The sequence below is a fragment of the Zonotrichia albicollis genome, chromosome 1 (assembly GCF_047830755.1).
Source record: "Zonotrichia albicollis isolate bZonAlb1 chromosome 1, bZonAlb1.hap1, whole genome shotgun sequence".
NCBI lineage: Eukaryota > Metazoa > Chordata > Aves > Passeriformes > Passerellidae > Zonotrichia > Zonotrichia albicollis.
Genome location: NC_133819.1, coordinates 90,110,959 through 90,123,583, shown reverse-complemented (window position 1 = coordinate 90,123,583; position 12,625 = coordinate 90,110,959). Strand labels below are relative to the sequence as shown.

The 12,625-nt window shown below is 40.3% G+C and overlaps 1 protein-coding gene across 31 annotated transcripts in view; it reads right to left on the bottom strand.

The window, feature by feature from the left end:
* Positions 1-12,625, bottom strand: part of LOC102071518 (poly(rC)-binding protein 3) — a 502,832-nt gene that overhangs the window by 51,990 nt on the left and 438,217 nt on the right. For 25 of the 31 annotated variants that reach the window (XM_074546639.1, XM_026791003.2, XM_074546643.1 and 22 more), the window contains one exon: positions 12,006-12,156. In XM_074546639.1, coding sequence (XP_074402740.1) covers positions 12,006-12,083 — 78 coding nt within the window. In that variant the 5' untranslated portion in view covers positions 12,084-12,156. Of the gene's footprint in view, positions 1-12,005; positions 12,157-12,625 lie in introns of those variants that run through there. The other 6 variants (XR_012581510.1, XR_012581511.1, XR_012581516.1 and 3 more) reach the window with 1 other exon arrangement.

Sequence of the window (12,625 nt, the reverse complement as noted above, 5' to 3'; positions counted from 1 at the left end):
TCTGGCAACATCCCAAGGGTTAAAATCTTGGTGAATAAAACCAACAGATAGCAAAAATGAAACTATGAACACTAAAATGAATAGTCTGAACATGTTACACAAATCATGCATCTGCAACATCAGATTGGAAATCATGTGATGGAGAGACCAGCTAAAGGAAAATAAACTCCTCTTCTATACTAAGATTGTGAAAACTAATTCTACAGTTAAAGACTGCCTCAGATGGCTGAGCTGTCTCAGATGTATGATACACCACTTCCCCCACCCAGTCCATACACTTCAGTGTGATCCATCCTGGAACACAGTCCAAAGTGTAGAATTTTTGAAATTTTTGTCCTCCAACACTGTATCCAGTGATGGACTCGTGATAAAGTGGTACTGACTTCACTCTGCAGGAAAGAACTACCTGCAGTGACCTTGAGTTATTTTTGCCAGTTGTTTATAAGCTCAAAACATGAAGCTGTTTGTGCTTGCAACTCATCACATCCTGCACACCAGACACGAAGACTTTCCAGAGAGACAAAGTTACCTACTTCAAGGAATTCTGGCACACCGCTCCTTTATGCCCTCTGCAAGTCTGCACACAACACTTGACTGAGGAGAACAGTCAATACACTGCTGGACATGCTGGAAAACTGGGCTGGGAGAAAGCCCAGGGAGTAGAATGAAGTCAGATGAAAAGCCCCATGTCTGTGATGGAAAAAGCCCATGCAGCAGGACAAGCTGGACAAAAACTTGCTACCTTAAAAACTGACTTTGCAGAAAAAGTCCCAATGTTCCTAACTCAGAACTTCAACCTAAATAAATGAGTAGATCAGAAGTGCACCCTGCTCAATCAAAGGCTGGACTGTATCAGCAGGAGTGCAGCCAGCAGACTGGAGCAAATGGCTCTTTGTCATCCTGTTTGTGAGACATGCCTGCAGGGTTGTGGCCTCTTCTGGGCTCCTAGTACAAGACAGACAAGGACACACTGAGGTGAATTCATGCAGGGCCACCAAGCTGGTCAGGGGACCAGAGCACAGGACACATGAGAAGAGATGAGAGAACTACATTTGTTCTTAAGAAGAATAGACTTGACAGGCAAGTCTTACTGTAGTGTATGATAAAGAAAGCAAGCTACAATATCAAATTCCTACTCAATGTGAGGAAAAAAAAATTACCACGGGGATGGCTGGACATTGAAAAAGGCACCCAGAGAATCACCATCCTTAAAGGTGTCAGAACCCAGCCTGGGCAAGGCCCTGTGTAATCTGCTCCAATGCAATCTGCTTGATTCAGGAGGTCAGACTGGAGACTTTTGTAGGTCCCTTCCAACATTCATTGGTCTGTTATTCTTCAGTCACAGCCTTATTCCCAGTGAAGTCAGTGCCTTAATAGCCACAAAGTTCCTCAATCCTGTGAGGCCCCTTCCCAGGTTTATTTTCAAACTGTGCTTTTCCTGTATCTCATTTCCCTTTTTTATTTCTCTTCCAACTGCTCTTTCAAGATGGCATTCTGCACTCTTGTACACACTGACCTGAGAACAGATACTGTCCAGAGAGGAGTGCAAATCCTCCAGTGGTATCTGCATAACAAACCTACAGTTCTTCTGGCCAGTGTTGAGTAGACCTTTACACTTGACACAGCTGTGTGAGTGCTTTTGGCAAAGCTGCTTGTGTCCATTTGGGACTATGAGATACCTGCACCTCTGTACATACAATGTAGAGAAGCAGCTCTGTGAGAATGGGCATGAAAGGGCTCACTGCAGTTTTCTGTCTTGTAACAAAATTATTGTAATATTCTCTTAATATGCAGGTTTAGGTCACCCCTCTTCCTGGGGCTGAGACAGCCATACCAGCATGCTGTGTAGGTTCCCAAATGAGATGCAGCTTTTTTGTCAGCAGTGACACAAATCTGGGACACCCATCCCCCCAGATTTTTAAGATCTTACTGTTTTTTACATTTTCATTGTAACTGTCAATCTCACAGTAATTGCTGAAAGGGCACTACAGGGAGCAAGGCTCTCAGTGATGACAAGGCTTGGGAATCTCCCATGTCCAGTAGTTCCTATCCGACCACTTAGCACATCTGGCAGTTGTATCTTAAAAACTACTTCCATTCTTCTCAGTTCCAGCTTTCAGAAATAATTACTTCCACAAAACAAATTCTTAGAAGGACCTTTTGCTAGGGGTGAGAGTATTCTGTTTCAGTTGCTATGGGCAAGCAACTATATTTCAGTCCATGGTACAACTTCAGGTTTTGTATATCTGAAGTTTCATTAGAATATGTAGGCCTAGTCTTGAACCTCCAAGGTTCTGTCAGTATAAAATAAATACAAATTTGTCCCAATCCATTTGATCATCTTGAGTCTTAATGAAAGATGCTGTTCTTTCAGAAATGAATGGATGGGTCATGGGAAATAAATGCAAAAATATCTTCCTTGGAAATAGGAGAACATACTTTCGTTTATGAACAGAAAAGCCATGTACTGTTTGTAGCATTGGTAAAAAAGATGGTCCATTTCTAACACAGAAATTAGGAGTATTTAAACAAGCAAAGGAGAGCATAGAATAAAAAGATTCTCAAGCTGATTGTTTCACTGAATTCTCTGTGAGTTTTTCTTTGCATTTCAGTGGGGACAGGATTCTACATGACAAAGCATTACCTTGTTATTTATTAACAAAGAGCACAAGCTACCAAAGAGATGAGTGGAAGAACTGTGTGTATACCACTGAGAAAAAAATATTTCAGTAAGACTGGTGACCAGTTCCTTGGAACATGCCAGCAAATGGCACTGTAATCATATGGACTATTTCAAATCTCCCCCTCATCAAAGGGTGACTTTAGAGCTTATTTTATAAACCAGTTACAAAACATCCAAGCCAATGCCACCTCTCCCTCTACTCTGGGAGATGGGATTCTGCTTGGCCATGTGAGGTAAAATCACAGGGGCAGAGAGAAGCACAAACTTTACATGGACATTTCAGAATTTTTACAGAGTTTTGCTTTATACAAATTACTGGGAAAAAACCCAAAGCAACAGAATGGTTTTAAATGGGTCACTTCAAACTTTTCTGGGGCCTTAGCTTTTTCTAGGAAAGCCCCTAGAAAGTACTGGTGACAACAGGTCATGTCTTAAACTATGATGAGAAATCCATTACAGCCACACGTTAAATCAAAAGACTCTTTTCACCTCATTCTTTAAACTACCAAAGCTACTTCAACAAACCTTTAATGTTTCTTTATACAGTCCAGTATTTGTTTCATACAGTTTCTCATATCACCATGAAATAATTTTACTGCTACATGAGATATCTAACACCATTTTTATGACCCTCAAGTTTTAGCATTATTTCTAACTAAGGTTACTTTACCTTCTTCAGAAAATGTTTCTAGATCTGCCAGACATCAAATGTGCTGTAGTTAAGTGTATAAGATGTCTGTCACCTACATTGGCTCATTACAAGTTTGGAGTTCAGTGTAAGTCAGGCAACCAACCCTCACTGCAGTCCAGGGAGAGATAATGGAGGAGATAATAATAATAATAATATTTTTAAATCCAGATGCTGATTTCAGATAACTTGAAGATAATTCTCAAGCCTGGGGGGCAGAGTGGTCATTATGATTTTCTTAAGTTGGAAATTTCTAATCAAGTAGATAAAACAAGAGCTGGACCTCACCAACTAACCCTGGGAGACTGCCCAGCATCAGTAAAGTATATTACTAACCAACCAGCCAATTCATTGCAGACAACTTGAGGAAATGCAATGGTAAAAACAGGGGATGGCTTCTTTCACGGTGAAATGTAGCATATAATATTATTTGCACACCTTATTCACAAGAATGTGATGAATTTTGTTCTTAATGGACACTTGGGAAGTGCTCTATTTATAGCTAAGAAGCTATTTCTGCAGACTGTGCATCATCTGTGGTGAAGACAAGGAAGCACAAAAGGGGCAGCAAAAATTCCTGTGAGTCAAGGCTTTTGCAGGGCTCTTGATGGTAAGAATGACTAAACAAAGATATAAAACTAGTTGTAGAAGAAACCTATTTCCTAATCAATTATCTTGTGTGTCCTTTGAATAGCAAGAGAAAGAAATCAGTCATATTAAGAAAACAAGAGGCTTAACAAATGACAACAAACCTTGGTTTAAAGATTAACCTTTGATCTGTAAACATAAAGTGTGAAATTCCATTACTTTTTCTGAGTGTGAGGTTGGTTTAATAATTAGTGAGTCCTGGAAAATCAAAACAAAAACAGGTAGCTGTTGTGGGACCAGAGAAACACACACGTCTTGCTCTATTATCATGCAGCTTTTATTATCTGTGCTATGGGGGAAATTGAACAAAAACTTCAGAGGATCCCTGAGATAAAGCCATGTCTAGAAGGAAAATACATTTAAGAAATAATATAGGAATATATGCTTTCACCTCAAAACATTCAACAAAGCACAGGCTCCATCCTAAAGCCTGAAATTCCTTCAGGCAATGCTCTGATTGCACGTGCTAACCTGCTTTCTATAAAGCAAGGACTAGGTAGAACCAGTAGGGCTGGAGTCTACAAACAAAAGAGCTTTGAAAGGAAAGGAATACAGCCTTCCATGGTGGGGAAACACCCGTCATGGGACAAGGAGGGGTCCTGGCAACAGCACACAACAGCTGTGCTGATGAAGTTTTCTAAACCCTGACCAGTTGTCTTTCTCCCATCCATAAGGAGGCATAACATAACTCAGCTCTCTCTCTCCTCACCTTAACCTGAGGACAGAGTTGCCAATAGTCACCTAAGATCATGAATATGCTTGCCTGGAAGACCCCAAGATCATGTTCCACAAAGCTGTTCTGAGCAATGCGCTTGCGTGGAGCATGTGGGGCATCTGCATTTTTCAAAGACTGGAAGAAAAGTCAGTTTTTGGAAACATGACAGCCTCAGAGAAATTTGTCAGACTCAGAGAAAAAAACGGCCACCTTGGGTAAACTGAGAATCTGATTTGTGTTCTGGGATTATGTGGGATTATCCTCACTGCCATGGGAGATCTCATGTTCCTAGGTGATGCTTCAGTAGTCAACGTTTGATGCCCACAGCCCTAAATTAGAAAGGCATTGCGGTCCCAGGCCTTCCTTACAGAGGCAGATCTTTTGCTAACAAATATGGTAGTGCATGAGGAAATCTAAAAATTATGGTTTTTCTGATGGAGATTCCAGTATTATGTATCTTCTGCAAGTACATCTAACATAACCTTTTTTTTTTTGTGCAGCTGTGCCAATGGGCATTTTTCCTTTGCTTTTTGACAGCAGATGGGTAGCCAGCTTACATTCGGTTTCACACCTAAGCTCCCAGCTTTCCCTGCTAAAACCAACCCAAAACTCAGTTCTGTCCCTGTGCTTGTCCCTGCCCCTGTGATGCTGAAGCAGCAGCACTGAGTAGGGCGTGTACCTTCTGCAATCTTTGTTCATTAGTCACGCACTGATGAGGAGATTTTGTTTGGTAGAAGTGGGAACACTCAGCTATGGAGATTGGTTTTGGGAGTAGAGAGTGCCCAGGGGCTGGGGGAGCTCTCTCTTCCTTTTAGCTGATTTTTGAGGCTAGTGAGAGCATCTTGGCTGCTCCTACAAAAACGCTGAGAAGAGGTCCATCCTGTGCTGCGCATCTGCATGCAGAGTTTTGTTCCATGACCAGGGCTCTCAGGTATCACAGCAATGCAAGCAAACAAAACAGGAACTATAATAGCAATAGGCAGGACAGTCAATCCTCATAATACCCTGACAGTGTTTGTGGAAACTGGAAAGAACAGAACAAACATTGGTTTGATTGGCATTTTATGGCTTAGATTGTATTACTGACAAGGCGATTCTTAAAGTTACTTTGTTGCATTCTGTATTTCAATAAGTAAAAAATAAAAAATGGAAAAGGAAGATCATTACCTTTAAGATGGGGAAAATTAATTTCTGTACTTGCTTTACGGGTCTTTCAGGGAGGCAATTAAGCAGGCACCAAAAAAGTGGCAACTAACAGAAATCCCTGATGCTAAAATGGTATTATCTGAACTAATGAAAAAGGCAATTTTTCTTAATGATTTTATTCTGTATTTGAGCTGTTAAGTGTAAGCCATTACTTTATGAGTCTAAATTTTCTTTCTCTTGTAAAAATTCGGTATGTAGCATCACAAAGTAATCACCAATGTCTGAAAGCCACCATTGAAGCTGGATGTAGGTCACTGTAACCAGTGCTTCCAGTGCCACAAGTCCCCCATTGATCCTGATGAAATAATTTCAAACTCAGATAGCCTGAGTTCCTCAGGGAATTTAAAATTACACTGTAAGTACTATGGCACTCATAGGGTAATGTCCAAACCCAAACATTTGACTGCAGATAAATCTTTCTAATTCACTGCTGCTGAATGAGAAATGCATCACTGAGCAAATGGTATCAGGGAAAGAAAAGCTCCACTCAGTCATCATATCTTTCCTCCATCAATGCAGATAATATAATCTAATAATACATGTGCTACTCGTTACTGGACATGTTTAAAATTTGCATAGGAGACGTATAGAACATAACAAAAGTGTCTATACCAGATTTTTTTCTTGGGATTCCCTTATTAGATTTATTTTCAAAGTAGTATTTTATATCATTATTTCCAGCCACAAGCACTTGTGGCATTCAAAATACCATAACATTTGTACTTATAATACGTATTTATGAGAATGTTTGAAGAAAGCTAGACATAGTCTCCTCAGTCTCCTAAAACTTTTGTTATTTTTCTGTGAATTCCCCCTCTGTCAGTCTTCACCATCACTCACACACGTGGCACCTGCTGCTGAGCACAGAACTGCAGGTGTGATTCTGCCAGAAGAACAGCAAGGTAATTACCTTCTCCTTGCCCCGTGATGCACCAATACCATACATCCAAAATTGCACACACTTTTGCTGAAATATCTTTCCTCTCCAACTTAGCATATCCCAAACGTGCCAGTCTCTAGACACTGACACATCTGATGCTTTTTAGCCTTTTATGCTTTCCAGATTTCCCTCTGTCACTGAACATGTATCTTCTAAATTACCTTCTCCAGTTAATTGCCTCACCTCTCCAATTTACACCTCTCAGTATTTGGCAAGAGTCCTACTTTCCTGCCAGTTTTCCCTTCACTCCTTCATCCCACCTGTAAATTATTTCCTTGTTCTTCCTAACCATCTGACTTCATTAATCTATTTTGGTTTTTATTGCTGAAACTCCATTCTCTTTCTCTAAAAGATTCCTCAGGCTCAATACATTACTATATTCTACTTTGGCTTCTTGCAGACTTCACTGCACCCAATATGATTTCATCAATGCACACGTTCACACAGCACCTTTGGAAACAGTGCATTATTTCTCCTGCAGGTTTGTACTGGAGGGAGGAAGCAGGAAGCAGAGATTCTTGCACCGCCACTATGCGATGGAGGTGGATCTCATAGTGGATTTGTGACCTGCTGCCCTTTCTAGGCTGGCCCATTTAAACATTCTCTCCTGTTCCATCTCATGGACCTGGCTTGTAAATCTCCATTAAGCTGCTTTCCTGAGATTTAAGACCTTTCTACTGCCACAGTCTCTTCACTATCCACATCTAAAATTAAACTTTAATGCTGAGTCTCCAGAGTCTTAATCAGCCTCTTAACACTGGCTGTATACAGAACCAAACTAGTCCAAAATCATGTAATCATTATCCAATATAGTTAAAATAGGCACTTTATGAAGTTATTTCTTCCTGAGCATGAACTGACCAAACCTAGTTCAAGATCACTGCAGATGTCAAGTGTCATACGTTAATATGTTGGCAGATACCTGTGGGCAAGGCTACAATTTTCAGTCTTTCAACCTCATTACCTGAGGCAGTAAGCAAGGAAAAATCAGCCACAAGTCATGGGAATAGAAAATTCAGGAAAAGGTGAGCAAGAAATGGTAAGAAACATGGAGGTCTACACCTATACACTATGACACACAAAGAGCCAAAATAATTTTTATCTTGACAAAAATTTAGAAAGGAAAAAAAAGTAAGAGATACAGTTCTTTTGGGGCTTGAGCTTTGCTTCTCCATACAGAGGGCTCTGATGGCTGGGGGCTGTTTGCCCACGAATGCACATACACTTCATTTGTCTTCCTTATGCCCTTCAAAACCAGTGATGTGGTCTGGGCAAATATTGCTATTCTTGCCTTTGCTGGAAGCAGAAATCTTGCAATCCTTACAGTACCTCAATCTTGTCCAGAAATTACAGTTTTGAAGTAGACAAAATAATAAAATACCCACATCCATTCATGTCTCTTTCCTACACAGTGATTTGACTTATTTTACTTCAAGAAACAGCAAGAATCAGATGGAAAATACAAAAGTAGGGCACTGTAAACAGCCTCAACTCATATTCCCTGTTTTTCTCTACTGAAATGTATGAAACAGCTTTATTTCTTAATGTGGTGCATCTTTCTCATTAATAAAGGATGAAAATGTGTATCTGCATTATTTAACATATTCTATATTTCTAACTTCATGTCCTTCAAAAGCTCTTCTGTTTCTGCCCCCTCTGGATCAGCATTCAGGTAACTTGGTCAGAAAGGTGCTGAGCAGCAGAGGCTGCAGTGCCTGTGAAGCGCAGCTTTACAGGATGAATTCAGTTTTGTCTGACTTGTCCTTAGAAACCTTCAGTGATGGATGGTGCAGCACGCCCAGGCAGCCTCCATCCCTCCTCACACATCCTCGTAATGAGTTTTTCCTAATCTTGCTTTTGAGATTTCCCACAGAAACTGACAGTTGCTTCTCTGTGGATGCAAGGAATGCCTAAGCACTGCCCTTGCAGCATCCTCACCAACACCTGCCCTCTAATTTGTCACAAGAAAATGTGACAAATGTTTTGTGTTGCTCATGATTTCTCTTCGGGGCTGTAGCACCATTGTAGCTTTTTCACTGATGTAACATGGCAAAAGATGAAAATGAGGCCTTTCATTTTACATCATCACAAAATCTCTGAAAGTGCCAGCTCAGGAGGACACCTTTCATACCAGGCCCTGGAAACACTGAGGTTACCCTGAGGTGAACCTTTCATACCTCGCAGTGGTTGGCTTTTTGCAGGGCCTGCACAAATTCTTTTTCCACTATCACTGGTAAAAAAATTGCTGCCCTCTCTTAACACCACGTTTTCTGCCATGAGAATATCAAGGCTGTGCCTTGCCTTGCTGCCAGCTGGCTGCTCCCAGACCTTGCCATGCTGTGGCTGAGTGGCTGTGCTCCCAGGGGCTGTCCCAGCCTCCTCAGCCAGAGGCAGGAGCTCAGCTGGATGACAGACACTCCTTTCCCCAAAGCAAGATAAAGCAAAGGTGCTGATCAGTGGTGTCCTACCTGCACTGGGGAGACACTGGCCCTGGTTCTCCCAGGCTCAGGACTCTTCCTATTTCTTTTCCTTTCACCACATGATAATGTCTTTTGTTTATGCAACATAATTGGTTTGTTGTGGTGTTTTTTTTATTCATTACCATCTTGAAGAGGTCTGGCCACTCATACAAATCCTCATTTTTCTGCAGATATAGAATTTACCTTAATAGCCTCATTAAGGTGTCCATTCTTGACTTAAAGCCTCTATACAAATCACATTAAAAGTACATGCTGAAAATTTCCTAAGTCTGCAGGACTTACAGACAAGATAAGCAAGCACAGTAGCACAATTTATGGATTTCCAATCAAAATGCATGCAAACAACTCAAAGCACATTGGCCTTCCCTATGCAAAGGTACACTGATAATAATGGTTTAGACACAGAGAGTTAAAGTTCGTAGGGAGAGGTCCTCATTTTTCCATGCAATGCATTAATAAATAACATTAAAATTATTTTACTTTAAAAATAACCGAATCCAGTTTGCTCCTGCTATTTTAAAAACCTTTTTATTCTTCCTCTTCTCTCTCAAGTTATGACCAGTTATTTACAAACCAACTTCTGCTTCTAGACAAACTCTTTTGTCTAGGAATAGTAATTACAGATCAACAATTTCCACTGATGTCATTACCACAACAAATCTGAAGGAAGAGCCTAGAAATGTGTTTCTTCTTTTCCAGAGGCACATACAGCTTTCAGAATGCTTTCTCACATTGAGTTCATATTGATTCAGACATCTTTCATTCCTCTGTATTATTTCTAAATCACAGAAATGACATCAAAGAAACGGAAAGCGTCTGACTTTTATCACCAAAATAAATTCTGATTTAATGTACCCTTTCCAATACTTAGGCACAATAGGATACATGATTAGAGCATAGTGGAGCTAACAGAATACCCATCGTGCCTTGTTAACTGAGGATGCATGGTATAGATCCAGGTAAAATTTGAACTTTGTAGCTTTTGTGGGTTTAATTTAGACCCTTGGGGCTACATATGCATTGAAGGCTGGACACATAACATCCATTATTGTTAAAAGTAGTTGCACACAAAATCAATGATGTTTAACAGAGAAAATGAACTTTATCTGATTTCATTTCTGATTTAAAAAACTTCAATAATCCGAGCCCACAGTTTAAATAAAATGTCCTGAAAATGACAGACACTTCATTTTTGCTTTAAAGGCATGATTCTGAAACAAGCAGAGCTGTCTGACAATGATTAAAAAAGCCCAAAACACCATCACTTAAGCACATGGGAATGTGACTGCAACCAGTAGGGCTGCTTATACCCACTGGGATAAGTATGTGCTCAAATGCTTTCATGGAATGGGACCAGAAACCAGTAGAATCAACCCTGAAGACCTAATTTTGAGCACAGACACGTGTACAGATTTTAGGTGGGTTTTGTAAGAGAGAGTGTTATTAAATTTGTTTGACAGATCCCTATTTAAGATGCAGATTTACACACCAGATGCCTGCCTGAAGCTGAATATTTCAGGGGGAAAAAAATTCAAAATGGTTAGATCATTTCTGAGAAAAAAGATAATTTGATCTGACATAACCTAATTTCTGAGGGTTTTAATTTGCAAACTTAAACTTACCCCCTCACACTTCTCCATAAGTAAAACAGAATGGGAGACACCTTAGTGTCCTATTTGTGCTATGGGTTTATCAAATGTGTCTTCATACCATAGTTTGAAAACATCCACTCTGTTAAAATGTATAAGTATTTTAGTGGTGAAATTAAACTCTAGGAGTAAAAATATTTTTTTAGATTTATATATACAAATTTGATCTCCAGAATAATATGCATTATATATTCACTGTTCCCTGTTAAGGATGAGACTTAACCACCTCCTTTCTATAACATTCATTCATTAAGCCTAAAAATGCCTGGAGTTGCCTGATGCAAATAATACAAACAAACCTATGAAATGTGCTTTTTAATTAAAAGCCCACTTTATGATCTGTTGATGTGAAACAAGCAGCAGCCAGACTGTTAAATCTGACAATACTGAACTGGCACTTTGTCTGTGGCACAGATTTCCCACTTATCTGCATGCTTTAAGTGCGGCACTGGACAGAAAGGAAATGAGAGTCAATCTTCCGACCCAAACCCGCAGGGACCCGGGTGAATCCCCAGCATATGAGGAGGCTCACTCTGATGAGATGTTACAGCAGAATAATGAAGAACTGGACCCCATTTGCATTCAACAGAAATAGACACCAGCTCCGTGGCAATTATTTCACACGAGACAATGTTCTGGTATCCTAAAAAAGCTCTGCAAAACCCAGCAAACGCTGAGAAAGGCGAGCTGTATGCAGGTCAGCCTCCTGCAAGGGTCTGCCCAATTTGGCTCACTATCAATGGAAGAACTCCTTTTTTTTTTGCCGCCGGATCCGCTCAAAATGGGTTTGTTACGGGCAGGGCTTGTTTCAATGAGCTTGGGCTGCAGCATGAACTTCAGCAGGACTCCCTGAAAGGCAGGGGGTGATTTTCTGGCCATGGCAATGGTGCTTTTGACTAAAGGTGGAGGAGGAGCAGACCCTCTGTCAATGCTAGTGCCAGGCTCTGCTGGTAGCTGCACACACACTCAACACACAGGCAACAGGAAATGCTTCACCTTGCCATGCATGAGAAGGCGTATGGTAAGAGTGACATTGAGACCTCCTTCGGACACTTTTCCGTCCTTCGTGTTCATCCTGGCCTTGTATCTTCCACACTTGAAAGTAGCTTCGTTTTTTTTATTTTTTTCTTCTATTCACTTAATCAACCTAAAGGGAGAGAGAAAGAAAAAAAAAAGAAAAAGTACCATTGAGTGGCTGAAGCTGAACTGAGAATATCATGTTGTACAAACCAATTAATATTCCTTCCTTTGATTTTCTGGACTACAGCTTAGTGCTGAAAAGGTTCCTTTGATTATTATCCCTCCCCATCCAACTCTTTAGCCCTTCACCAATTACGAGATAAACTCCCTTTTGAAAACTTTAAAATTTTCTTAACTTCCTGTATTTCAAAGTTGAAAGTACAGAGCACAGCAGAGTGAAGTACAACATTTTCTTCTGAAGAGCACTTTGTTAATCTCTGCAGTGTGTATATGCTACATACATATATCTATACATGCATTTTTTTACACATGCCTGCTGCTGTTTTTATTTCTCTCCTTGTTACTACATCTTTCTCTTTTTGCTCTTGTAGAAGAGATATTTTTGTTTTCTCTCCAGCTAGAGAGAAATTAATTCT